Below are 27,218 nucleotides of genomic sequence, written 5' to 3' on the forward strand. Positions count from 1 at the left end.
GAGGAACTCTACTAGTAACCTCCCTTCATCCTAGCAGTACCCCTTTCAGTATGATCCGTTGTTGTCTTCTCTTTAACCAGTTCCTTACTCACCTTTCAATTCTCGTATTAATCCCTATCTTCTCCAATTTAACTAATAATTTACCATGTGTAATTGTATCAAAGACTTTACTGAAATCCACGCAGATTAGATCTACAGCATGTCCTTTGTCTTGAAAATTGGTTATCTTCTCAAAGAAAGATGAGGTTACTCTGACATGATCTACCTTTTGTAAAACCATGTTGTATTTTATCCCAATTACTGTTTACCTCTATGTCCTTAACTACACTTTCAAAATGTGTTTTGTTCTTGCATACAATTGAGGTCAAACTAAGAGGCCTGTCATTTCCCAGATCACTTTTTCCCAACTTTCATAAATATAGGTAACATATTTGCAGTTCTCCAGTCATAGGGTATGACCCCTAAGTTTACAGAGTCATTGAAAATCTTTGCTACTGGACTTGCAATTTCATGTGCCAGTTCCTTTGATACTCTTGGATGGAGATTATCTGGGCCCACAGATTCTGTCCCATTAAACTGTTTGAGTTTGGCTTCCACTTCAGATATGGTAATTTCTACTACCACATCCTTGTTCCCATTAACCAGCCGGTCACTATCCCCCAGACTTCTCATGGCCTCGGTTTTTAATAAGGGTAAAGTATTTGTTTAAGTATGGCCCATATGTAGATTATCTTTAATCTCAACTCCCATCCTCTGTGTTTAGCAGTCCCACTTCTTTCCTTGTTCTCTTTTTATTTATATGACTAAAGAACTTTTTACTATTGTTTTAATTTCCATTGGAAGGTCCAACTTTGCTTGGCTTTTGGCAGTTCTCACTTTTCCCCCTACATTTTCTGACCTCCAGCAGGTAGCTTTTCTTGCTGCTCCATCCCTTTTCCATTCCTTGTAGGCTTTCTGCTTTCTCTTAATAATCTGTTTGAATGCTTGTTCATCCAGTTGGTCTGTAATCTTTCCTTACCAATTTTTCCCTTTGCTCAGGCCTTCGATAGTTTCTGCATCTTTACCTTCAAATAATTCCAAGCCTCCTCCACATTCAGATACTGGAGTTCTTCAGCCCAGTCCACTTCCCCAATTCCCTTAATTTTGTAAAGGTTGCCCTTCTGAAATCAAGGACCCTAGCTGCAGAACTATTTTTGTTTATCCTTCCATTTAGCAAGTGCGTAGGACCATTCATCATCTCCTGATGCACAGGACTGTGATTCTCAACACCATGCAGGACATAGTGGATGGATCTGCAGCAATGGGTTCCCAAACTGTGGTGGGGCACCAGACAGCATGCTCATCCCTATTTTGGCACCAGCCCGCCTTGCTACTGAGTACTTCAACAGAAAGGTTACTTTTCTATAGTTATACAAGCAATGATGGATCACCGAGAATTCTTCATTGATATCAATGCGAGCTGCTACCAGAAGAACACAGGACTTAGAAAGCTGCAAGCAGAGACATTCTTTCCCAACCGGCAGATTACCATCAGTGATGTTGAAATGCCAATGCTGATCCTGGGAGACTTAGCCTACCCCTCGCTCCCTGGCTCATGAAGCTGTGCATTGGCCACCTTGACAGCACCAAGGAAAGATTCAACTACTGGCTCAGACTGGCTAGGCTGTGGAGGAATCTCAAACAGCTCCTGGCTTGCGGCAGTGCTGGAGTGCCGTCCCCCGTCCCCCCCACACACACTGTTCACAACAAGGGCTGCTATTTTGGGCTCCTTAAAGGTACCCATAGTGGTTTGCGGAGTGCTGGTGGGGTCTCTGCCAAGTATGATATGCAGGTCTGCAGCTCAGTACCTGATCTGCTGTTATGCTCCCAGGCCTGGCACCCCTGACAAAGTTCCTTCACTTTCACATGGCACTGCTGCTCCTCTCTGTTGTACCCCTTTGCCCGCATCCCCTGTGCAATATGCTCGTAGATGTCCATGTTTCTATTGTTGGTCCGTAGCTGCTCTTTCACAGCCTCTTCTCCCCACGGGCCCAGGAGATCCAATACCTGTGTATTCCAGGCAGAAGCACGCCTAGTCCTACATGGTCTGTTAGGCAGTTGCACACAAGGGCGAGCTCCTAGGTGTGCAATCAGGAAGAGGCATTCAAAAAACATGTGGGAGGCTTAAGGGGTGGATGTGGCTTCTGGTCTCTGTGAACCCTGGACAATGGAGTTTAAAATTGTAGCCAGAATGGTCTCTGTTGCAGGGAATGGGGCATTGTGGGACAGCTGCTGGAAGACTGTTAGGGTCGAGTCAGGTCATGCAGTGTCTACACTCACACTATGTTGCCCTCTATGGGTCAACCATGGCTCTACGCCATTCAGGGAGGTGGTTTTACTATACTGCTGTAAATGGACGCTTAAGTCAGCTGGGGACAAATTTGAACATAGACACACACATACAGATCGACACAAGGAGACTTGCGTCAACTTAACTTTGTAGTGTAGATCAGGCCTAAGTAACTTGCCCGAGATCACTCAGGAAGTCTGTAGTGGAGCAGGGAATAGAACCCAGGTCTCCCAAGTCCTAGGTGGGCAACAAGAAAACCTGGTTATTTAAATGATTATTTAAACTTGGTTATTTAACACTGGTGAAAGGTGCTGGATTGGCAGTCCAGGTACAGCACGAACTATGGCTGTGCAACCTTGCCCACATATGCCCCAACCCTCACCTGGAAGGGTGAGGGCATAAATCAGGTTCCATGCCCATTCAAACCATAACCATTCGGCCGAGACTGGCAAGAAGTGTTCTCAATTAGTGACAACTGTGGTGAAGAAGTTTCTCAAAGTGAATATCTGTCTACTAAGAGCTGGAGTTAGAGCAGCACCCAGTCCATAATGACCAAAGACAGCAACATTTAGTTCCTACTGACCTTGGCTGGATTTCAAAAGATTTTAAAAGGATCCCAATTTGTGGTTCACAAAACAAAAAAGAACCAGAGTGACATCGGAGGGAAAGCAAGAAGAGACTCGGGGGTGATGCATACATTCTATACAAAAGAGGGGAAAAAAAGTCACAAATCAACTCATTCTAGAGGATTTCAACATACACTCTTCAGACTTTGTGGCACCTCAGAGACTAACAAATTTATTTGGGCATAAGCTTTCATGGGCTAGAACCCATTTCATCAGATGCATGGAGTGGAAAATACAGTAGCAGGTATAAATACAAGGACTCCTCGTTGTTTTTGCTGACAAGGACTAACACGGCTACCACTCAAACTCTTCAGATGGTGAAATTCAGGGAACAATCAGGTCACAAGCTGATCTTCCTTGCATGTATACTCCTCTGAAGGATCCCAAACTGGATTATTCAGCCAAATTGATAACCAGGCCCTTTGAATCCCTGCTTAAGAAACCTGCCTTATAATCTGAGCTAGTGTCTCCAGTGGTTTGTGCTGCTTTAACCACAGTGTGGTGTGGGTTTCACATTCTGAGGCCGTTCTAAATACTTCAGACCACAGTGAGAATACAGGCTACAACAGGAAACAGATGTGGCTTAACCACAAATGCTACCTTTACTGAAAGAGCGAGTAGTTCTATGGAAAGGGGGGGGGGGGGAAATCACACACAAGACTTTCCTATAGGCAAGGGTCTTGCAAGTCTGTCAAACAAAACAATATCAATGCAAAACTAAAAAAAAAAAATACAGCATGTTGACAATAAAATGAATTAAAACAAAAAATAGTGGCCATATCTTAAGATGCTGATGACCAAACAATGTGAATAATAATACATACAACTTAATATCTCATAGTATTGTTTCCATCTGAAACCAAAAAACTGCAGAGTGGAATTCTGCACCAGAGCAATTTGTTTGGTGTCTCAAGTTTTGCCAAATATTCTAGATGTAATTCACTTCTAAATACCTACAACAACTAAAGTGATATAAGTGGGCCAATGCAGAGACATTCCACTTCTGGTGGCACTAGCTGACGTTTGACTGGTGGTCTCAATCTAGTCAAAACACCCTGACCATTTCATCAGTAAAAATTCCATTCAGTTACAATTAGAACAGGCAGGTTTGGCAAATCATTACTGTGGTGTATTGGCAGAGTTATATGCGGGGACCCCAGTGATGTGACCTTTCAGCATTTTCAGTATTATCTCTATTACCATTCTGAAGATTACCTTAGCATCATTTCAGGACATGACTGAAAACACTCTTGGTGTTCGGTTCAGCTTACTCAGTTTATGGGGGATTTTTGTTTTTATTATTTCTGAAGAAAGGACAATGGTTTTAATGCTATGTATTGTGGTCACTTCATGAAATTAAAAAAAAACATTTAATAGGCACCGTGTTGCTGTAAGAATAACAGCTTTAAAAATAATTCAAAAGAATGTAAGACTTCCCAATAACATTTCATATTAAGTTGTCCCTCCTCAAAACTGCCCTCAAAAAAAAACACCCCACACTCCAAATAATCGATATGCTACACACTCCCCTGGAAACTCTGGCACTGTCATAGGCAGCATACTGAGCTGGATGGATCATTGGTCTGACCCAGTATGACCATTCTTAAATTCAGATTTGGCCAAGTTTGCAAGGGCTTACGCTCAACTTGATGCAGTGTAGTTGTACCCGTGCTGGTCCCAGGATATTAGAGAGACCGGGTGAGTAAGGTAATGTCTTATTGGACCAACTTCTGAAGATATTACCTCACCCACCTTGTCACTCAACTTGTGGCATTCAAAAGTTACTGTGTTTTGAAATGCCATCATCTGAGCAACTCCAAAATGTCAGGGAATGTTCTAGGCATCAATGGGCACAACCCTATTGATTTGGGTGAAATTCAGAAGACAGGAAAAGGACAACGGGGGACACCCAAAGCCCCTGGCATCTGGTTAGCAAACTTAGCAACTCCAATCACCTCTGTAACTGTCTATAGACCAAAGAACCAGCAGATGGCAGCCATTACCACCTTCCAGCATAACACACCCATCTCAGCTCTGCCTTTCCTCGCAACATGGTTTAAAATGTCGACACCCTGAATTACTTATCTCCCACAAAGAAAGAACATAAATAAGAATGGTGGAGGTAAGGGGGAAAATGGGGGCACACAAAGAGCCTCTAGCATGGAAGGGAGAATGGAGAACCCTGGTATGGGTGAGAAAGTGACATGGAGAGCACAGAGCCCCTGCCATGGGGAGCATAGGAGTTTCAGGAAATACAGTGGTCCAGAAAGGTGGAACACAGGGAGCTCGTCGGGGGTGAATGCAGGAATCCAAGAAGCCTCTAGTGTATACAATGTGCCCATCTTACACAAGCAACAAAAGCGTGACCCTCTAGTTCAACTATTTTAATTGTTGAGGGAGTTATTAGTTGGTCTAGCATGGGATCTGTACATGTGTATACACAATAGTACGCAAAACTAATATCATTACTTTGTATGGATAATACTTGTGATCTGATGGCAAAGGCGGCAGATTTCTAATAATTCTACTCAAGATATAATTGTTCTTTCCGTGCTAGGTGTTACAAAACCTACTGTTGCTCTCAGACAAAACACTAAGTGTATAACAAAGATATCACCAAAAAACTATCTAAAAATATATCTTTTCTGCATTTCCTTTTCTATTACTGCAGACATCATAAACATTTTGTTCCACTTCTGTTATTGCAGATATTGAATAAACTCACTCATTTCCCATGAGACAGCTTCACCCAATGCATCAATTAAGCAATGTCTCAAATTTAGCATTTCTAACACACTAATTACTTTCATGGTGATAAATGGATTTCAGAAACAATGGATTGTGTTATCATTGGGATTGACTCAGGCCAAAGATACCCAAATAAATAGGGGGAAAAAACCAGCTTCTGTTTACAAACATCTTGACAATCAACAATGACATCCTCTAGGAAGTCTCAGTAATACAAAAGAAACTACATTTGGTAGTAAAGGATCAGACAGAAATTACAGTTGAAATGAAGGATAAACAGGGTTGAGAGCACAGAGACAACCTAAAAAATGTCAGAGAGAGGCAACAGCTATATACAAATAAAAAAAGTTTTAAACGGGCAAATAAGTATTCCTGATAATGGAAGAGAAACGTCATGCATTCAACACTTCTAAAACATGGTGGAATGACATCAAAGGGGTACTGTATTAAATGGGCATAAACTATATTAAATGGGCATAAACTATACAAGAAGGATAGATTAGATTGTAGAGGTGGAGGGTGAGCACAACAATTTAAAGATTCCATGAAAACACATCAAAGTGGAGGGGACCATAAAGTTTGGATATAAATCCCAAATAATAAGAATAGGAATATACTACTAGGGTTGTATTACCACACTTTAGAGAATGAAATATATTAGATTTGTAGCGTTGAGGGTGATCAGAGAGACAATTTAATGAGGCAATAAAAATGGGTGATTTCAACTACCCACATATAAACTGGTCATATGGTTCAAAGCTCATGGAACAGCTACTTCCAGAGCACACAAGAGAAGTTACTCTGGATTTAATCCTAAATCCAACATCCATCTCAGCTCAATGTACAGCGATGCTCATAAAAGCAAATAAAGTGTTAGGATGTTTAAAGAATGTGGAAAAAATAATGGAAAAAAATACTATGATGCCATTCATTATATAACTAAATGGTAAACCTTCACCTGGAATACTGTATTCTGTTCTGGTCATCCCACCTCAAAAAAGATATAGGAATAACAGAAAGTTCAGAATCAGAGACAGATTTTTTCACATGAAGGAAGCTTGAAAAATTACCATGTGGCCGTTTAGACGGGAGAGGATTAATAGTTATTCCACAATTTTTCATTAGAGTAATTTTAGCACTTTTGTTTAAAGTATCTAGTCCTGGCCATTGCTGGAGGCTGGATAATGAGCACAAGTCTAATCTAATACTTCACTTCCCAACTACTATGAGACAAGAAAACAACAAGTGTTCAGGGCAGAACAATAGGATCTGAGCTTATGTTCCAATCAGTTACTCAGGTGCAAGTCTATTAAAGGCAGTGGGTATGCATAGGCAGAGGTAAAAGTGGGTTGGTACTTACTACCTTACTATCACACCTGTGCATAGGTGTCTCTGAGGGTATAATTCAAAGAGAATGGAGTTGCACAGATGTAGGTGAGGATCCAGTGTGGCCTGATAAACTCCTTTATTATTGGTGATAATGTGCGAGAAGGAAAGAATCTAGTCTAACTTTTAGAGTCCAGGCAGAGTCTGCAAGACCTACACTTAGGAAAAATCTTTTACAAATCAATATCACAAAGCCTTTTGCTGTCTCAAAATTATTTTTAAAACAGTAAAATGGTACCATGTCTGCAAAGTCAGGCTGATGACAGGCAGTATTCTTACTGCACATAGTGGAGTCTACAAACAAGGAAGAGGGAAATTTTCACTGTCTTTTTGGGTTTTTTTTTTAAAAGCATCAACAACCTACCTGCGAGTATGTAAATCACAATGAAGGAAGTCTTACTGGTGGGACACCACTCAAGAGTTCTTTGAGCACTAACCTACAGAAGATATTTTTAATAGGTTCCCACTATATTTTACATTTATTATATATCCAAGTTATCAAAGATAACAAAATCTAGCACTTAACGTTCTCACACCTAAGAGGCAACATTTGTACTTTAGCTATATTTCCTCTTTTTGGTTTTTATTTTAAAACACTTTGAACGGTCCCACGAAAGTGACACCCCCCCTGCACTTAACAGCACTTTCTTTAAAATATATAATTTCTTTTTAAATGATCCATTATTCCAGAAGTCAGAAGACCTGACTTACGTGTGGTTTTGAGAAAGCCACTTAACCTCTCTATGCCTGAGTTTCCTCTCACCAATAAAATGGACATAACCTGCCATTTTTCTGCCTCACAGTCTGTGTTCTGAGATCTAATTCTTCACTGAATGAAAAAGTCCATGAGAACCTGTGATGGTTCTTGGTGAGGGGTATATAAACCCCTCACTAAGACTAAAAAGGTGATGGAGCAATGCTGGGCCAAGAACGCCCTGCCCCATAGCAGCTACAGAGCATGTTTGAAATGGAGGACCAGCTTAAAATTGGAGTCTGGCAGTCAAGCTGAGGAGAATGGAAAGGCTGTCTGCAGGAAGAAAGCCAGATAGTACCTTCTGAGACACTGGAATTCACAGGGGAAAGCCCGAGCGGGCAGCCAGGCATCTGACCCTTTTCTTCTCCGCTTCTCTCTGACGAGAGGGAAGAAATGGACATTGAGGGTATGTTTATGTTGCAGTAAGACACCCGCAGCTGGCCCATGCCAGCTGTCTCAGTCTCTCTGGGCTTGGGGCTGTTTAACTGCAGTGCAGATGTTGGGGCTTGGGTCCCAGACATAGGGGTGCAGCCGAGCCTGAAAGTCTGCACTCCAATTAAACAGCCTCTTAACCCCAAACCTGAGTCAGCAAGCATGGACCAGCTGTGGATGTCTAACTGTAGTGTAGACATACACTGAGAAGTCCTGACAGACTGTGCAAATCACTGAGACTATCTGAACAACCTTCCACAAGGAGGGAAGCAGAGGGCTGTGACCACACCCCAAATTGAAGAGAGCAGGGTGGAGGTTTGGAAGTGTCCCAGGGAGGCTTGTCTGGGGTGTCAGCTAAAGCGGATGGAAACACCCTTCACCCTTGTGCCCTATGCCGGGACCCAGTGAAGAATGAGGGCCTGAGTCCCCCTACCCTTCCCTCTGCCCTAGTCCAACTGTGAGCAACCCGGAGCAGCACAGTAACTTGGCCGCCAGGCCACCAAATGGCCCGGCAAGGCCCCCACGCCCATTCAGGACCTTGGAGACCTGCTGGCCCCTAAGTGACCCCGCTACAGAGCCTCACATGAAAAGCTCCTCACTTTGGTAAGTTATATCAATAGTAGAACTTGCAGCATCCCTTCCTCTCATTTTAAAATATGGAATATTTACAAAACCTGAACACTGCCTCAAACCAGAATGAACTCTGAGGCCCTCCTTCAGCAAAGTACTTATGCACATGCTAGAAGTGCTTTGCTGAATCAGTGTACAGTAACTCCTTGCTTAAAGTCATCCCAGTTAACGCTGTTTCGTTGCTGCTCAATTAGAGAACATGCTTGTTTAAAGTTGTGCAATGCTCCCTTATAACCTTGTTTGGCAGCCACCTGCATTGTCCACTGCTTTCAGAAAGAGCAGCCTGTTGGAGCTAGTGGTGGGGGCTTGGAACCAGGGTGGACCGGCAGCCCCCCTAAGTTCCCTATGCAGCCACCGCCCAGCAGGCTATCAATTGCCGGGCAGTTCAGGTGTCCCTCCCCACACTGCTGTGATGCTCCTGCCCTCTACCTTGGAGCTGCTCCCGGGAGCCTCCTCCTTGCTGTGCAAGGGGGGGGAAGAGGGAAGAGGAGTGCCAACATCAGGGTTTCCCCACCCCCTGCTCCCAATCCTGTACCTTATCTCCACAGCGCAGTGAGGGGACACGAAAGGGCTCAGGACAGAGAAAGCTTGCTGGCAGCAGCTGCTGTCTCAACTTGCTGATCTACTTAAAAAGGCAATGTACTTAGAGTACGGTCACAGTACTTAAAGGGGCAACGTGCGTGTGTCTCTCTCTCTCTCTCTCACACACACACACACACACACACACAGTGTGTCTGTCTCCCCTCCCCCCATTCGTGCTGCCTTGTAGAGTGTGCGGCTGCATTAACAACAATGTGTTAACCCTTGAGGGCTCAGTCAAGTGCTAGTTCATCATGTAGAAGTAAGGCATTCCCTGGGAAATATCCCACCCTCTGACTTCACCACTTCAACCAAGCTTCACAATCATCATTGTTGTGTACAGTATTAAATTGTTTTTTGAGAGCGAGAGAGAAATATAGTCTTTTGTCTGGCGAAAAAAATTTCCCTGGAACCTAACACTCCCCCTCACCCATTTACATTAATTCTTATGAGGAAATTGGATTCGCTTAGCATCGTTTCGCTTAAAATAGCATTTTTCAGGAACATAACTACAACGTTAAGCAAGGAGTTACTGTACATATCTCATTTGTGTAATATACCAGGGCCAGAATTAAGAGGCAAAGCAGTTTCAGATGTATGCTTCATCTGCATTTACTTCTATCTACAAGAGATATTGGTTCCTCTAAATGTAACTATACAAAAACGTGTGTATTTCAACTTGGCAGGGAGTCAACTGTTCCTACCTCCAAAAGTGGGGGTTGAACAAAAGCAATCACGCTTGTCTATACATCAGTATTTCACAATATACAGACATAGGAGACACAGAATTTCTCAATAATTTTTTTTGAATGCTTGGAAAACAAAATTTCCTTATTAGGGTACTGATGAAATAGAGGGTGTTGTCATCAGAGGAAAATGCAGCCCTACAATTTCAGGATTAGAATGCAGAATGGAGCATTCTCCAGATGCTAAGCTTTTAATTCCCTGGTCATACACAATAAGGTCTTCTCTGTTCAAGACCTTTGTACCCAAAAAAATCTTAATAGCTTCCATTTTCTGTTCCTGTTGAAGTGGTGTTCTGAAAGCATGCGTGTTCTTATTCTGAAAAGAAGCAAGATATAAAAGACGTTTCCCATTAATCATCAGGGTTAGGGAAATGCTAGGCATGATAAATGGAGCTGGGCATACAGAAACACTCCAAGTTAGAACTGCACTCAAAATCATTAGATAATGGTTGGATCTGTATGGGAAGCACACCGTCCTTGCTCAAAGCCCACCCTAGTAGGTGTATGTCTGTTTCATCACTGGATTTGAGAAGAATGGAGAAAAGGAAAGAGGATGGATAAAGGATAGCTGAAGCAAAAAAACACTGAAAAATTGCAAGGAAATCAGCTGTATCAATGTGCTTCCTCTAAACACAAAGACACACGCACGCGCTATATCAATACAGGTTTTGCTGGCCATTTTAAATCCAGCCTATGTCTTAAAACAGGTAGCATACGTGTCCAGAAGACAAATATTCACTTGAGCAGGAAAACATAAAACCAATTCAACAGAGCAGATCATACATTTTTAACCTCATAGCACGGCAGGAAAATGCTTTAAACCTGTAGCAAGTCAATGAGAAATCTTCCCCACTGGTAAGCACAATAACAGCCATCCATTTCAATAGAAGTTTATCAGCAGTGAAACCTGACCGAGATAAATGAGGAAGCTTTTGAGCCACAGCCTGCTTCTGCCTGCTGCAGGCTGCCAGATAAAATGGGAACAAAAGCTCCCTGCTGCACCCCCTACCAGTCTCCATTAACCCCTGCTGATGTTTTATTATCGTCTGGGGGCTCCAGAAAAAATCAGTGCGTAAAAATAAATAATAAAGCACGTATGTGGCACAAACAAACCAGAAATCTGGCTTGCAGGAGACACTGACTTCTTTAGTGATGCAATAAGATTATTATTTGAGTAATGCCACACATTGAAAAACAAAAAAGCAAGCACTATTTAATGATTTTGCATGGAAAATCTACTTGTATACAATAACGCGTAAGCACACTGAAATGTCTCTCTCTCTTTGTCCATACACAAGGTCACTTATCAAGCCACTTCCCTTCCACTCCCTTTCTGTGCCTGGCCCCATCCACTTCCTCCACAAAAAATTCCTGGGTCCTGAAAAAGCTAAAATTGGGTAAAAACCGAATACTGACTTTTTCAAAATCCAGGACTTTTTTTTTTTTGGAGAAAAATCAATAGATACCGAAAACAACAGGCTACGCAACATCTCAAATTAAATTAAATTAAATTCTGAGCTCCTTTTTTCTCTCCAAGGTTAAAGGATCAACTTATACTAAGGCTACACAAAAAGTGAACTTTTTTTGTTTTAAACAGCAGAGATCTAGTAATCTCCTTAGCACATGTACCATTTTGGTGATAATGATATTTGGTATTCAGTTGTTTACAGTCTCAAAGGCTTGTACATTAGACACAATGAGAGACCAAATTTAGCCCAAAATTGAAATTTATGAATATTGGCCTACGGCAAATAGAAATGTTTCTTGTCCTCCCCCTTTGCTCATTTTGCCCTTCCCCATTTCTTTTTTAAATAAACATTATAATGGAAAGAAATGAAAGGGAGAAGGAGAGAAACCTATTCCCCCTGCAATATCTGAAACCCTAACAACATTGTGCTAAGCATATAAGAACTTGGAAATGAAATTGACTAGAAATATGTGAAAATGACTATTTTAAAACGGTCTGAATTGAAAAAAGCACAAACAGTAAAATGCACATATGTTTACATAATTTTTCCTAATGTGTTATTACCAACGTAAGTAAGGAAATCTGTTTTTTTAAACATATAGGAACATAAGAAGGGCCATACTGGTTCCAGACCAAAGGTTCATCAAGCCCAGTATCCTGTATCAGACAGTGACCAATGGCAGGTGCCCCAAAGGGAATGAACAAGCAGGTGATCATCACGTGACCCATGCCCTGTCACCCAATCCCAGCTTCTGGCAAACAGAGGCTAGAGACACCATTCCTGCCCATCCTGGCTAATAGCCATTGATGGACCTATCCTCCATGAATCTATCTAGCTCCCTTTTTTAAAAGGTGTCCTTTTTAAACAAATCCTCCCAATAGCAACTCATCCCCGCTCCCCAAATCTATTACCTGGTTATTATTCCCCATTTATAAATAGAGAAACTGAAGAAGAGTAGAAGTGACTTGTCCAAGGTCACATAGGAAGTCACTTGGATACTTTGATAAGAATTAAGGAGTTCCTTATTCAGAGTAAATTTTTTATTAGAGTAAATCCTCCACACCCACGCTGCCTCCTGAAGACCTTCAAGGCAAATATATCAGTGTCTATATCTAGAAAAATGGAAGTGGCTCTATTGTTTTAACGGTGTAGAATTAATTAAAAATGCAATTAACAAACCTCAATTTTGTCTGTTTTCGCATCTCCCCAATATATTTTGCTTTCTGCATAATCCAGGGCCAGCCCATTTGGCCAGCCAAGTGAAGTATTCACCAGCACAACTCTGTCTGACCCATCTAATGCAGCCCTCTCAATCTTTGGAATTTCTCCCCAGTCAGTCCAATACATGTATCTGCAATGGAGAACAGAAGAGAAGTTTACAAATACTTTAAAACCAATGCTTTCAACATTCATGCAGCTCATCTCTCATACCCCCAAACCAAAACTGTGTGATCAGACGACATACAATAAAGACCAGTGCATTTCTAGGACAAATGGACTTGATTTCTATCACTGAAGTGGTAACATTAAACTTGTGCAATATGTCCTCAATGGTGCTGCTATGTGTAAATGCACTGGTCAGTTTAACAGAATTTCCATAACAATCCACTGCATTTTTCATAATTGTACAGCCATTTTTTTGAGCTTGAATTAATAGCCAATTCTACTTAGTTACTCAAATCTGGAAACACGGGCAAAGACCAGAACGAAATAAAGAGGACGAGTCAATAAGCAGAAGTAGTTTATTCATCCCCATTTGGTAACTTTCAGATAATCCAGATTTTTTAATTTCAAGCGAAAAGAGTATATGTAATATTCATGTTCCACTACGTGCGCACATGTACGTATAGACATCAGTTCCTATTTTACTAAATTTTTGTTTATGTTTTACATTTGGGGACAGGGTTGACTTTTTTTAAAAATCTTTTTCAGCTTGAGATGTACAAACACAGTGTTAAACCAGAACTGACACTAAACAGTTCTGATGTAATTTATTTAGTAATTTTGAGAAATTGCAAAATGAGAAACAGGAAAAGAATAGGAGGAAGAGGTTGAAAAAAATAATAATAAATTTTAGCTTTGGAAACGTAAGACCTCCCGCAAATCAACTGGTATTAAAAATCACTTGTTCTTAAATTTTCAAATCAGTGTATGTACATCTGCATAGCCCAAATAATGTTACAGTTAAAAGTCAGATGAGTGAAAGTTTGAGTTAACAGCATGATAAAAAAAATTGGTATTATTTATACTCTTCAATACAGACAGGCCTGAACGCCACTAGAAAGATCACTAGGGTTTGTATTTTTTGTTTGCCTTTTAAAGAGACCATAGTGTATTTGGCATCAGCGTGCTACAATGAATCTCTGCCATTACATTTCTGAATGATACAACTTTCTAATGACAGGTTTCAGAGTAGCAGCCGTGTTAGTCTGTATGTGCAAAAAGAACAGGAGTACTTGTGGCACCTTAGAGACTAACAAATTTATTTATGCTCAAATAAATTTGTTAGTCTCTAAGGTGCCACAAGTACTCCTGTTCTTTTTACAACTTTCTAAAACATTTATAAATAGTTCCTTACCCAACCATGGGATCCAATACGATTGCTCTCGGTTCTTCCAAGTCTTCTGATATCAAGATCTTTCTCATAGTCCCGTTAAGTCTTGTCACCTCTATGCGGTCAGTACCGGTGTCTGTCCAATAAAGGTTTCGGGCAACCCAGTCCACAGCAATGCCATCAGGATGCGCAATCTGTGCTGTGACAACGAACTGACTAGCTGAGCCATCTATGAAAGAGCGGCGAATGGCCCTCACCTCATCATCAGTCCAATAGATGTATCCTTCCACGGGATCATAGTCAATAGCAATGGCATGGCGGATGTCCTCCAGCTGCAAGACAATGTCTGTAAAATCTGGGGTATCCAAGGAAATGCGCCTCAAGTCCGTCCTGCGGGCTAGGAGCAGTAACTCGGTGGCACCTGAATATATCAAAACCAAACAAAAAAAACCCCTTAACTCAAAAATTGCACATGATAAATATGTAGATTCTGAGCAAGATTCTCAGCTGGTACAAATTAATGTGGCCCCATTGACTTCAGTGGTACTATGCAGATTGATTTGCACCACTTGAGAATCTGGCTCAAAGTTCTTCAGTGTGAATTTTGGATCCAATGCTGAATGATTCCCAGGACATTTGAAGTTCCTTTCTGTAGAAATGGACCATTAAAATCTGCATGACATTAAGAAAATTTTGATGAATACTGCTCTTTTGGTCCAACTTGAATTGTACATAGTATGTAAATTTTGCAAAGTTTAATATATTACAGTATGCTATAGATATATAGACTTGGCAGAATTAGATTTTTGTATATATAATTTCAATGGCTAATACCTGTTTACTTTTAAGATTTTTTTAAAGATTGTTATTGATCTATATTTTCAAAGCTGTGGAAAATTAAGGGAGGATCACAATTATTTAATGACAGCAAATGCTGAGATTCAAAACATAAAAGCTTTATAACTGTTACAATACAAATTGTCAACATCACATGTCAAAATATACAAGGTAAAATATCCTTAAATCAAATTAATAAACTCTCAAGCAATATTTTTCTTATTCTATCTGTAAATTTTAATTATAAATGGAAATACCCCGATGAAAAAGTATGTGTGTATGGTGAAATAAATATTTACCAATAAAAATTGAATCCGTCCAAGACTGACTGAGAGAGAGAGAGAGAGAGAGAGAGAGAGAGAGAGAGAGAGAGAGTGTGTGTGTGTGTGTGTGTGTAACATACAGATTAAAAGAAAGCTGTGAAAGCAAATCAACAAATCTGTTGTGACTATATTGGAACCAACAGTTGGCTACCCTCTCCTAGATAAAATATCTGGTGGAAATAAGGAAAAACCTCTCATTAAAAAAATGTGCGTTTAAACAGTGAAATACCTACGAAACAAGAAGTTAATATAAAACAATGAGAGTGACCTTCCTGTGAAAAATTCCTGTGTCAATCAACCTTGCTTGCTTAACGGGGGAAATGCATTATATTGCTGGGATTCACTCATATTAAGCTGGATGAACTCTTCATTAACACATCTAATGAAAGAAGTCTATATCAACATGTGAAGACCACTACTACATAGGCTTACAAAGTCATGCTGACATAAAATGTACTAATGCCTTTACAGTCTTTAGATTTATAGAGGGGAAAAAACATCTGTTCATTTATGCTGTAGATGATATACCTCTACCCTTATATAATGCGGTCCGATATAACGCGAATTCGGATATAACGCGGTAAAGCAGCACTCTGGGGGACGGGGCTGCTTTACCGCGTTATATCCGAATTCGTGTTACCTCAAGTGGTTCCTCTGCGCCTGCCCGTTACTTGCTGCGGCCCTCCCCACCCCAGCTCACCTCTGCTCCGCCTCCTCCCACGAGCGCAGAAGAACCGCTCCCTGCCCCAGCTCACCTCCACTCCACCTCCTTCTCCTCCTCCTCCCTCCATGAGCAGGCTGCTCAGCTCCGCTTCCCCTCCCTCCCAGGCTTGCCGCGCCAAACAGCTGATTGGTGTGGAAAGCCTGGGAGGGCCAGGGGAGAAGCGGAGCTGCGGTGCGCTCGTGGCAGGCGGTGGAACGGAGGTGAGCTGGGGTGGAGGGGCCCCAGGGAGGGCCGCAGCAAGTAATGGGGGGTGCAGAGGAACTGCTCCCTGCTCATCTCCGCCTCCTCCCATGAGTTGATTGGCGTGGCAAGCCTGGGAGGGATGGAGGGAGGGAGAAGCAGAGCGGCGGCAGCGCGCTCAGGGAGGAGGCGGAGGTAGATCGGAGGTGAGCTGGGGCGGAGAGCGGTTCCTCTTCCTACCCTGATATAACACAGCCTCACCTATAACACGGTGAGATTTTTTGGCTCCAGAGGACTGCATTATATTGGGGTAGAGGTGTATTTCCACAGAGCACAGCACAAGCTGTGTGTCCACCTAGTGGTAAATTTGTCATTGTATCTGAACAGATTTTTATTTTCAATTATAATTTATTTTGCAGGGTTTTAAAGATTTTTTTATCCTATGCCAATAAATTTTATTTTTATTTAAGTAAAATCACCTCACCCAATTTCAGTTAAGTTGGTTTACCTATTTGGTAAGGAGTCACTGGATGGGTTTAAGAGGATCACAATCAGGGCTGGCTTTAGGGGGTAGAAAGCAGAGGAATTGCTTGGAGCCCCAGAAAGCGAATGTATACATTTCAGCCCCGAGCAGCGTATGAAGCCCAAAGCCCTGAGCTTAAGGTAGGGGGCTGCAAGTTTTTTTAGTGGGGGTCACACTTTTTTTTCCTCTAAGTCCAAAGAGGGTCACCAGCACAAAATAGTTGAGAAACACTGCTAAAGAAGATGGTGATTTTGAACAAGCAAAGTTTAGAACATTAATACAAGTGTTCTTTCTTAAGAATGAACTAAAAAGGCCTGTGTTATTCTCCATCTTAAACCATCGCGTTCTCATTTAGAAATATATGTATACATTTTTCAGCTATTTAGCTAGTGAAAAAACTCTTCTTTTATGCATTATCCAATGCAGGTTTTCCCCATCCTGCAACTATATTTTTACGCATTCTTTAAACTTTAACATGCAACTTAAACAAAAGAAAAACAGACCAGGGTTACAAGGGTATGCTACAGAGCAATTAAACACTTGCAGCTGGCCCATGTCAGCTGACTCAAACCCGAGTTGTGAGGCTATAAAAAAGTGTAGTGTAGATGTCCGGTATCAGGGACCCTCCCCCGTCACAGGATCAGGAACCCAGGCTCCAGCCTGAGCCCAAACGTCTACACTGCAATTAAACAGCTCGAAAGCCTGAGCCCAAGTCAGCTAACATAGGCCAGCTACAAGTGTTTAATTGGTGTGTAGACAGGCACTATGAGTCCCATGGTTACAAAAGTTCAAAAAAAGTAAGCAACCGTGTCACAAGTCTATTAACATACCATATCCACAAATATAAATAAATGAATAAATAAATGAAATCTTGATTCAATGTCAAGATCAAAACATACTCACAATGAATTATCACATATACAGTAACAGATTGACAAGTAATCAATTTGCCACCAACTACCTCAACTATTCATAGTCAGTTAACAATAGATTCTCCAATACATCCTCATCAGAATCTACATCACCTTTTATCCAAGCTTCCATTTGACCTAAATTGTAGAAATAATATGATTTTGGAATCACTGATTAATCTATCTTCATCATCATCATCATCATCTATTGCAGTTAAAGTGGAAGGAATGCATTACCTTTAGGTTTGTAGATGATTAAAAGACGTCATATGAAGTATTTCAGACAGTAATTTTAATATGCAACTTTAAAAAACTTTCTTGCACATGGCTGAAAGTTATGATCATTTTGAAGAACTATTGCCAGTTTGCCAGAAAGACTTCAGCTGAGTAAAGTACTGTCTGTGCTGAAATTCACCATTAAAATTGACAAACTGACCACCTGATTGTTCCTAAATAAGCTCCATTTCAACAGAGCATTGACAAAAGAAAACAAAAGAATTTGACTAAACAAAACAGACTGCAGGCTGGTCTCCACTGGATAACATACAAAGGTATAGCTGCATCTCTCAGGAGCATGAAAAATCCACACCCCTGAGTGATGTAAACATACCGACCTAACCCCTGGTGTAGACAGTGCAATGTCTATGGAAGAATGTGTCTGTTGGCCAAACTACTGCCTTTTGGGGAGGAGAATTACCAACGCCGACAGAAGAACCCCCCCCATCAATGGAAGTATTGTCTACACTGAGTGTTGCAGATGTGCTGCCATGGCATTTTAAGTGTAGACATACCTGTGTCTCTAGGACTCGTGTCTTTACGACCTCATTCAATATCAGGAAATTACTGGCTTTCAGTTAACCTGTGTTGCACACCAGATCTTTGAGCTAAGAAATTCATGGTCTTTATCTAGGAGCATAGCAAACATTCCATTCATCAGACAAAACTAACCCTGCAAAAACATGGCCAATCAAGCAATAAAAAGTTTAAAATGTACTTTAAAGTGATTATCCACACCTCTGTAAGTAGACAACTTATCTAGCTAGTTATATCGCCTTTGAAAGCCATTCTGTTAGGAAAATGGGAACTGATTAGCAGAGAAGCACCTCATCAGAAGTTTAGATTGAAGCGATATCACTTCAGATGACCTCAGCAGGCTCTCCTTGTCCTGATTAATACCAAAAGTAGTAAATCTCGACGTTGGAATATCTATAGAATGACCACGGGTCACACATCACCACCTTGATCATCATCAAGGAACAAATAAGGGACGACTCAAAACTAAAATCTAGACAAACTTGTACAAAACATCAGTTGAAAAGCCTCATATAACATTGGATTGTGATGACTGTTCAAAAGGAATATGCACAACATGTAGATTGCTTAACCCATGAGGTTTTTAAATCTCAGTATTTTGTTGATGCCAATTCCAGAGGTCATTTAAACACACACACACACACACACACACACACACCTGAAGTTCAGCTTCAAGACTCAGTACATACACTATCAATTTTCCAAGGTAACTACTCAGGATAGTGGTGGCTTGTAACTTTTGTCCTTTGACCTCCACAGTAATGAAGTTTAACTTAAAATTTGTGTGTTTTTGTTTCGCTTTGGTACAAGATTAAAAACAAAAACAAGAAGCTTCTGCCTCCACTGGTGAACAATACAGGAAAAATCATACCATGTATGCATACTTAAGAGGAAAAAATGCAGGAATGCACTGGGTTTGTGCATGCCAGTGTACAGGGTTTCAAGTCATCATTTATTGGGACACTAACTCCTTATGAATATTCAAAATGGTTCATAACCCCACCACCACCAATGGATTCAAATGCCTCTCAGACTTCAGTGGGAGAGGGGAAAACACAGGAGCTACCAAATGTAATGTACTTTTTTAATTCAAGTGTTACGGAGCTATATTTAGAGTTAGCATTTAACAGTTCACCAAAAATACTGAAGTAGTGCTATAAATTAAACAAACGGGCAGGTTTTTAAAATCAGGTCCTCTGATTACCATCTTGCTGATCTCCCACACAATTTATGAGAATTTTAGCACCCAATAGTTTATACGTGATTAAAGTTGGTTACCAAGACAACCACTGAGAGGAGGAGGGCTAGCTTAGTGGTTTGAGCATTGGCCTACTAAACCCAGGGTTGAGAGTTCAATCCTTGAGGAAAGACGGTTACTCACCGTTGTAACTGTTGTTCTTCGAGATGTGTTGCTCCTATCCATTCCATGTAGGTGTGCGCGCCGCGCGTGCACGGCTCTTCGGAAGATTTTTACCCTAGCAACACCGGCGGGCCGGCTGGGCGCCCCCTGGAGTGGCGCCGCTATAGCGCTAGTTATATACCCCAGCCGGCCCGTCCGCTCATCAGTTCCTTCTTGCCGGCTACTCCGACAGTGGGGAAGGAGGGCGGGTCTGGAATGGATAGGAGCAACACATCTCGAAGAACAACATGTAGATTGCTTAACCGTCTTTTCTTCTTCGAGTGATTGCTCCTATGCATTCCATGTAGGTGACTCCCAAGCCTTACCTAGGCGGTGGGGTCGGAGTGAGACGTGGCAGAGTGCAAGACTGCAGAGCCGAAGGCTGCATCGTCTCTGGATTGCTGCACCAACGCGTAGTGGGAGGCGAAGGTGTGGACAGAAGACCAGGTGGCCGCTCTATAGATGTCCTGGATGGGGACATGGGCCAGGAAGGCGGCAGACGAGGCGTGCGCTCTCGTAGAGTGAGCGATAAGACGGTCAGCTGGCACCCCAGCCAGCTCGTAGCATGTTCTGATGCATGCGCTGACCCATGAGGAAATCCTCTGAGAGGAGACCGGCTTGCCTTTCATACGTTCTGCAACTGCTATGAACAGTTGTGGCGAACGCCAGAAGGATTTTGTACGATGTATGTAGAAAGCAAGCGCCCTGCGGACATCCAGGGTGTGCAGCTGTTGATCCCGACTCGAGAGATGAGGCTTCGGGGAAAAAAACGGGAAGGAAAATGTCCTGATTTACATGGAAGGCTGACACCACCTTAGGGAGGAAGGTCGGGTGAGGCCGAAGCTGGACCTTGTCCGCATGAAAGATGGTGTACGGAGGACCGGCCGTCAGGGCCTGGAGCTCGGAAACTCGCCTTGCTGAGGTTATGGCGACGAGAAAGGCTGTTTTCCATGACAGGTGGAGCAGTGAACACGTAGCCATGGGTTCAAAGGGTGTTCCCATGAGCCTGCCCAAGACCAGATTCAGGTCCCAGGGTGGAGTTGGAGGCCGCAATGGCGGGAACAAACGCTCAAGCCCCTTGAGGAAGTGGGAAACCGTAGGATCGGAGAAGATGGATCGGTGACCGACAGGTGGCCTGAAGGCAGATATCGCCGCCAGGTGCACCTTTAATGATGAGACCACAAGACCCTGCTCTTTAAGTGACCAGAGGTAGTCCAGTATCGTTGGGATAGGGACGACGAATGGATTCAGATCTCTCTGGTCGCACCATATGGCGAATCGCTTCCATTTAGAGAGGTAGGTCGAGCGAGTGGAGGGCTTTCTGCTCTCCAGCAGGACCCGCTGGACCGCCGCCGAACAGGCCCGCTCCGCGTGGGTCAACCACTCAGGTACCAGGCTGTCAGATTGAGGGACTGCAGGTCCGGGTGGCGGAGCCTGCCGAAGTCCTGCGTTATCAGGTCCGGCCATAAGGGCAGAGGGATGGGATCTCGTACCGATAGCTCGAGCAGCAGAGTGTACCAGTGCTGTCTCGGCCAGGCCGGAGTGACGAGTATGAGGCGGGCTCTGTCCCTCCGAAGCTTGAGAAGCACCCGATGTACGAGCGGGAACGGAGGGAAGGCATACAGTAGGTGACCCGACCAGGGGTAGAGGAATGCGTCCGAGAGGGAGCCCGGGGCGCGACCCTGGAACGAGCAGAACTGGTGGCACTTCCTGTTCTCTCTGGAGGCGAACAGGTCTATCCGGGGAAACCCCCACCTCCGGAAAATCGTGTGAACCACATCTGGGCAGAGGGACCACTCGTGGGACAGGAACGACCTGCTCAGATGGTCGGCCAGCGTGTTCTGCACCCCTGGAAGATAGGACGCCACCAGGTGAATGGAGTGGGCTATGCAGAAGTCCCACAGTAGCATCGCCTCCGTGCACAGCGGAGAAGATCGGGCTCCACCCTGCTTGTTGACATAAAACATCGCCGTTGTATTGTCCGTCAACACCGCGATACAACGCCCCTGGAGACTGGGGCAAAAGGCTTGACAGGCGAGGCGAATCGCCCGGAGCTCTCTGACATTGATATGGAGGGAGAGCTCTCGGGGCGACCAGAGGCCTTGGGTGTGCAGGTCGACTAGGTACGCTCCCCACCCCAGCTCTGATGCATCCGTGGTCAGAGTGGCGGATGGTTGAGGAGGGCGGAAAGAGACTCCGGCACACACGACTGCTGGGTCCAGCCACCAAGTGAGCGAAGCGATGGCTGGCTTCGTGGGCGTGACCACCATATCGATGGAGTCGCGGTGGGGCCGGTACACTGACGCGAGCCAAATTTGAAAGGGGCGAAGGTGCAACCTCGTGTACTGAGTGACGAACGTGCACGAAGCCATGTGGCCTAGAAGGCGGAGGCAGGAACGCACTGTTGTCCGTGGGAAAGCTTGTAGGTCTCGAACTAGAGAGACCAGAGACTGATGCCGAGGTTGGGGCAGGCAGGCCCTGGCCAAATTGGAATCCAGGACCGCACCGATGAACTCCACTCTTTGCGAAGGGGTCAACATCGACTTCTCGGCATTTATCATGAGCCCTAGACGCTGAAACAGGGCTAGGACCGTGGCCATGTGGGACGCCACCAGTTGGCGGGATGGTCCTCGGACTAGCCAGTCGTCGAGATAGGGGTAGACATGTATCCGACGACGGCGGATGGCCGCGGCCACCACTGCCATGCACTTGGTGAATACCCTCGGCGCTGTAGAGAGGCCGAAGGGCAGCACTGTGAATTGGTAGTGCGTATTGTTGACAACGAAACGCAGGTAGCGCCGATGAGGAGGGTAAATGGCGACATGAAAATACGCGTCCTTCATGTCGAGGGCGGCAAACCAGTCTCCCGGATCCAGGGAGGGAATGATAGTCCCCAGGGTTACCATGCGAAACTTGAGCTTGACAAGGTATTTGTTGAGCTCTCGGAGGTCGAGTATGGGTCGTAGGCCTCCCTTCGCCTTGGGGATTAAGAAATATCGGGAGTAAAATCCCCTGCCTCGCATATCGCTCGGCACCTCCTCTATAGCACCCAACCTCAGCAGAGACTCGACCTCTTGTAGGAGGACTTGCTCGTGAGAGGGGTCCCTGAAGAGGGACGGGGTGGGTGGGTGGGAGGGGGCGAAACAAACTGAAGATGGTAACCAGACTCTACCGTGCGTAGCACCCAGTTGTCCGATGTAATCTGGGACCACGCCGGGAGGAAGTGGGAAAGACGATTGAAAAATAACGGGGAAGGATCCAGAGGAGAGACTGACGGGCCGTCCTCGGGCATCCCATCAAAACGCCTGCTTCGGCCCTTGGGGGGCCTTGGAAGGCGCCTGGGACTGGGTACGCCAACTGCCCGATGGTCTACGGCGGTTCAGTCTGCCCCTGCGTGTATTATCAGGCCGAGACCTGGACTGATTGAACGGGCGAAAGGGCTGCTGCCTGAAGGGCCTCCGCTGTGTCGCAGGCGTATGCATGCCTAGCGTACGGATGGCAATGCGCCCATCCTTAAGGGTCTGTATCCTGGAGTCCGTTTTCTCCGAGAATAAGCCCTTGGTATCGAAGGGCAAGTCCTGCAAAGTATACTGAACCTCTGGCGGCAAGGTGGACGATTGCAGCCAGGAGATCCTTCTCATTGTCACTCCCGATGCCAAGGTCCTGGCTCCGGAGTCTGCAGAGTCCAGTGAGCCCTGAATAGAGGACCTGGTAGCTTTCTTGCCCTCTTCCAGCAAAGCTGAGAACTCCTGCCTGGAGGATGTTGGAACCAACTCCGTAAATTTAGAGAGGGCTACGAAATTATCGTAGGCATAGCGGGCCAGGAGAACCAACTGATTGGCTATGCGTAATTGGAGGCCGCCAGCCGAATATACCTTCCGGCCCAACAGGTCCATCCTGCGCGCGTCTTTGGACTTAGGTGCAGGCGCAGGTTGCCCATTTCGCTCCCGGTCATTCACCGACTGTACCACTAGGGAGTCCGGGGCCGGGTGGGTGTACAGGTACTCGTACCCAGTCGGGGGTACCGAGTACTTCCGCTCCACTCCACGGGCAGTGTGAGGGATGGACGCCGGGGACTGCCAGAGTGTGGTGGCATTTCTCTGGATTGTCCTAACAAACGGTAGGGCTACTCGCATGGGGGCCTCCGTTCCGACCACATTAGTGATTGGGTCCTTGTCCTCGATGACCTCCGCTACCGGGAGGTTAACAGCTTGTGCCACCCGACGAAGGAGGTCCTGATGGGCACGTAAGTCAATCGGTGGGGGATCGGATGACGAGGATCCCGCCACCGCCTCGTCGGGCGAGGAAGACGAGGACTGGGCCTGTCCAATAGGCAGAGGCTGAGGCTCGTCCATGGGGTGCGAAGCCGCCGTCTCCACGGGATGTTCCGTCTGCACCGGCGGCGGTGGAACCTCAACCGGAGGCGATGGAGGGGGCCTGCTGACAGTGGCTTCCGGCACCCCACGTTCAGAAGGCCCCTGTTGCGGGAGGAAGGGGGCGCCCTGAGCCTCGTGACCAGCCCAGGGGGTCCAGAAACCCCATTGCTGGGGACCCAGGTCTTGTCCTTGTGGGTCCGCACGGTAATCTGCACCGCTGCCGTCGTGTGAAGCGACCGACGGTTGGCGGGAAGGCCACGGGGGGGCAGAGGCGCTCAGAGACTGCGCCGTCGATGCCACCAGTCTGTCCGTGGACGGTGCCGGGTACCGGTGCCGATCGTCTCGGTGCCGGGAGCGCGAGCGGGACCTTCGACCGCGAGAGTAGCGGGAGGTCGACCGCGATCTCGATCGTCATCGACGGGAGCGGCTTCGAGAACGGCGTCGGGAGCGGTGCCGGGATCCGGACCTTCCTCGGTGCCGACGGTCCGGAGAGCGGGACCGGGACCTGGAACGCCTCCGGGAGTACGACCGGTACCGCGATGAGGAGCGGTACCGGGACTGCGACTGGCGCCGAGAAGGAGAGCAGTACCGGGATGGAGACCGGTGCCGTGACCTTGAACGGCGGGAAGGTGACCATCTCCAGGATCGGGACCAGGAGCGGGACCTGGATCGCCTTCTATCCCGTTTGTCAGGGATGGCAGGTCGTACCATGGCCGGTTTGCCCACTGACGGAACAGCCCGCACCGGCGGTGCCGGGGGCTCGGTGCCTCTGTTAGCTCTATGAGCTCCCTCGCCGTCGAGAACGTCTCGGGCGTGGACGGGAGAGGCAGCTCGACCACGGTTTGCACCGGGGAGCGCGGGGGTACCGGACTCGACGGCCCTGCCGGTGCCGGAGTCGACGGTACCGCGCACGGGCCGTGCGCTGTCGAGGACGGTGCCGAAGGCGCCGCTACTGGCTGATGGACCAATGGTCTCGACGTAGCAGTCTCTACAGCCTTGGGCTTAGGCTTCCGTTTCCCAGATGGTGAATGGGAACGGTGCCGGGGCTTCAGTGCCGGCTGCTTCTTAAGAGTCTCGGCACCGGACCGGCTGGGGACCGCTGGAGCGCTCCGCACCGAGGACGACGGCGGAGCCGGAGGAGTCGGCACCGCAGGGGTAAGCGCCGACTCCATGAGGAGCTGCCGTAATCTAATGTCCCGCTCCTTTTTCGTTCGTGGCTTGAATGACCTGCAAATGAGGCACTTGTCTGGTCGATGTCCCTCGCCGAGACAACAAAGGCAGGCGTCGTGGGGGTCCCCAACTGGCAAGCCGCACAGGGCTTGAATCCCGGTGTCTTGGGCATACGCCCGCACCGGACGGGAAAAGAGGGGCTAAGCCCCCCCTAATTCCCCCTAATCTATCTAATAACTACTCAACTAACTAATTTTAACAACTAACTATATACATTAAATACAAAACTAGAACCAAGGTGAGCTAGGTAAGTGGAGGACGACAAGCACTCCACAGTTCCAACTGGCCGTCACGGGCGGGAAGAAGGAACTGAGGAGCGGACGGGCCGGCTGGGGTATATAACTAGTGCTATAGCGGCGCCACTCCAGGGGGCGCCCAGCCGGCCCGCCGGTGTTGCTAGGCTAAAAATGTTCCGAAGAGCCGTGCATGCACGGCGCGCACACCTACATGGAATGCATAGGAGCAATCACTCGAAGAAGAAGGCCATTTAGGGATCTGGGACAAAAATCTGTCTTGGGATTAGTCCTGCTCTGAGCAGGGGGTTGGACTAAATGACCTCCTGAGGTCCCTTCTAACCCTGATATTCTATGATTCAAAAAAATATATATAAATAAAAGTTAAGTACTCATTAGGTCACTGGGTGCTCAGTACTTTTTGAAAAGTCAAGCCACTTATTTAGGTGTCTAAATATGATTACTCTAGGGCACCTATGTTTGAAAACTTTAGCCTATTTTTATTAAGCAGTTTTAAAGCTGGCTTTGCAAGCTTGAAGTGCATTGTTAGCTCTACTACGCCTAATATTTCTCTAGAAAGTCGCTACTAATCAAGTCTAATTTAAACACATGGGGTGGCAGAGAGATCTGGGAAAGAATGGGAAGAAGCAAGCTGATACTTGCAATGACATAACTTTAAAGTCAAGTGTGTCATGACCTGCCAGGCTTTACAATGAATTCCAGCTTTACAATCGTATAAATAAAGCATCTGCTTCTTGCCCTGGTGATCTGTACATTATTTTACTTTAAAACCATTGTTAGTCCCTCAGGCTAACAGTATTTTCTTGATATTGGTCCAGGACTATATAAATAACAAGACCCAGGCCTAGCACAAGTCTAATTGTCTCACTGTGGCTTATCAAGCATAAGTAATGAATACATTCTCAATACAATTATTACGTATTTGATTAAAAGTTCCTGCTCCAAAAAAATCTTTCCCTTGATTTTTATCCCACCCATTGTTGTACCAGTTGCTGTCAGTCTGCCCCTGCTACTACAGAAGGAGAGAAGAGCGAGAACCCCAGCAAGATTTCTCTTCTAGATGACAAGAGCCTTGAATTTGCAGAGGAAAAGGACAAGTGTCCAGAAATTAATGGCCAATTTTCTCTCTCGTTTAAAGGGAGGTGGGAAAAGGAACAATTTTAAAGTTAAGATTCTTGATATGTATAAGGAAATCTGGATTCAGGGTTTACAGGCTGTGGAGGCAGAGAATTTAGGAGTTTTTTCCCCAAGGGGTAGTCTTAAACTGCAACAGGAAATGCAGAGTTCTAGTAGCTGTCCTCAAGCCAAGACAGAAAGAAACCAACCCAGTATAAGTGTTGCTAGATATGGATGGGATAAAGAATGTCTCTTCTTGACAATGAACAGGAAGACCAA

General features: G+C 45.2%; 1 protein-coding gene across 5 annotated transcripts in view; it reads right to left on the reverse strand.

The window, feature by feature from the left end:
* Positions 1 to 27,218, reverse strand: part of LRP6 (LDL receptor related protein 6) — a 202,933-nt gene that overhangs the window by 63,094 nt on the left and 112,621 nt on the right. For all 5 annotated transcript variants that reach the window (XM_045000135.1, XM_045000134.1, XM_045000132.1 and 2 more), the window contains 2 exons: positions 14,278 to 14,674; positions 12,879 to 13,050 (listed from right to left, as the gene is read on the reverse strand). In XM_045000135.1, coding sequence (XP_044856070.1) covers positions 12,879 to 13,050; positions 14,278 to 14,674 — 569 coding nt within the window. The remainder of the gene's footprint in view (positions 1 to 12,878; positions 13,051 to 14,277; positions 14,675 to 27,218) is intronic.

The sequence above is a fragment of the Mauremys mutica genome, chromosome 1 (assembly GCF_020497125.1).
Source record: "Mauremys mutica isolate MM-2020 ecotype Southern chromosome 1, ASM2049712v1, whole genome shotgun sequence".
Classification (NCBI taxonomy): Eukaryota; Metazoa; Chordata; order Testudines; family Geoemydidae; genus Mauremys; species Mauremys mutica.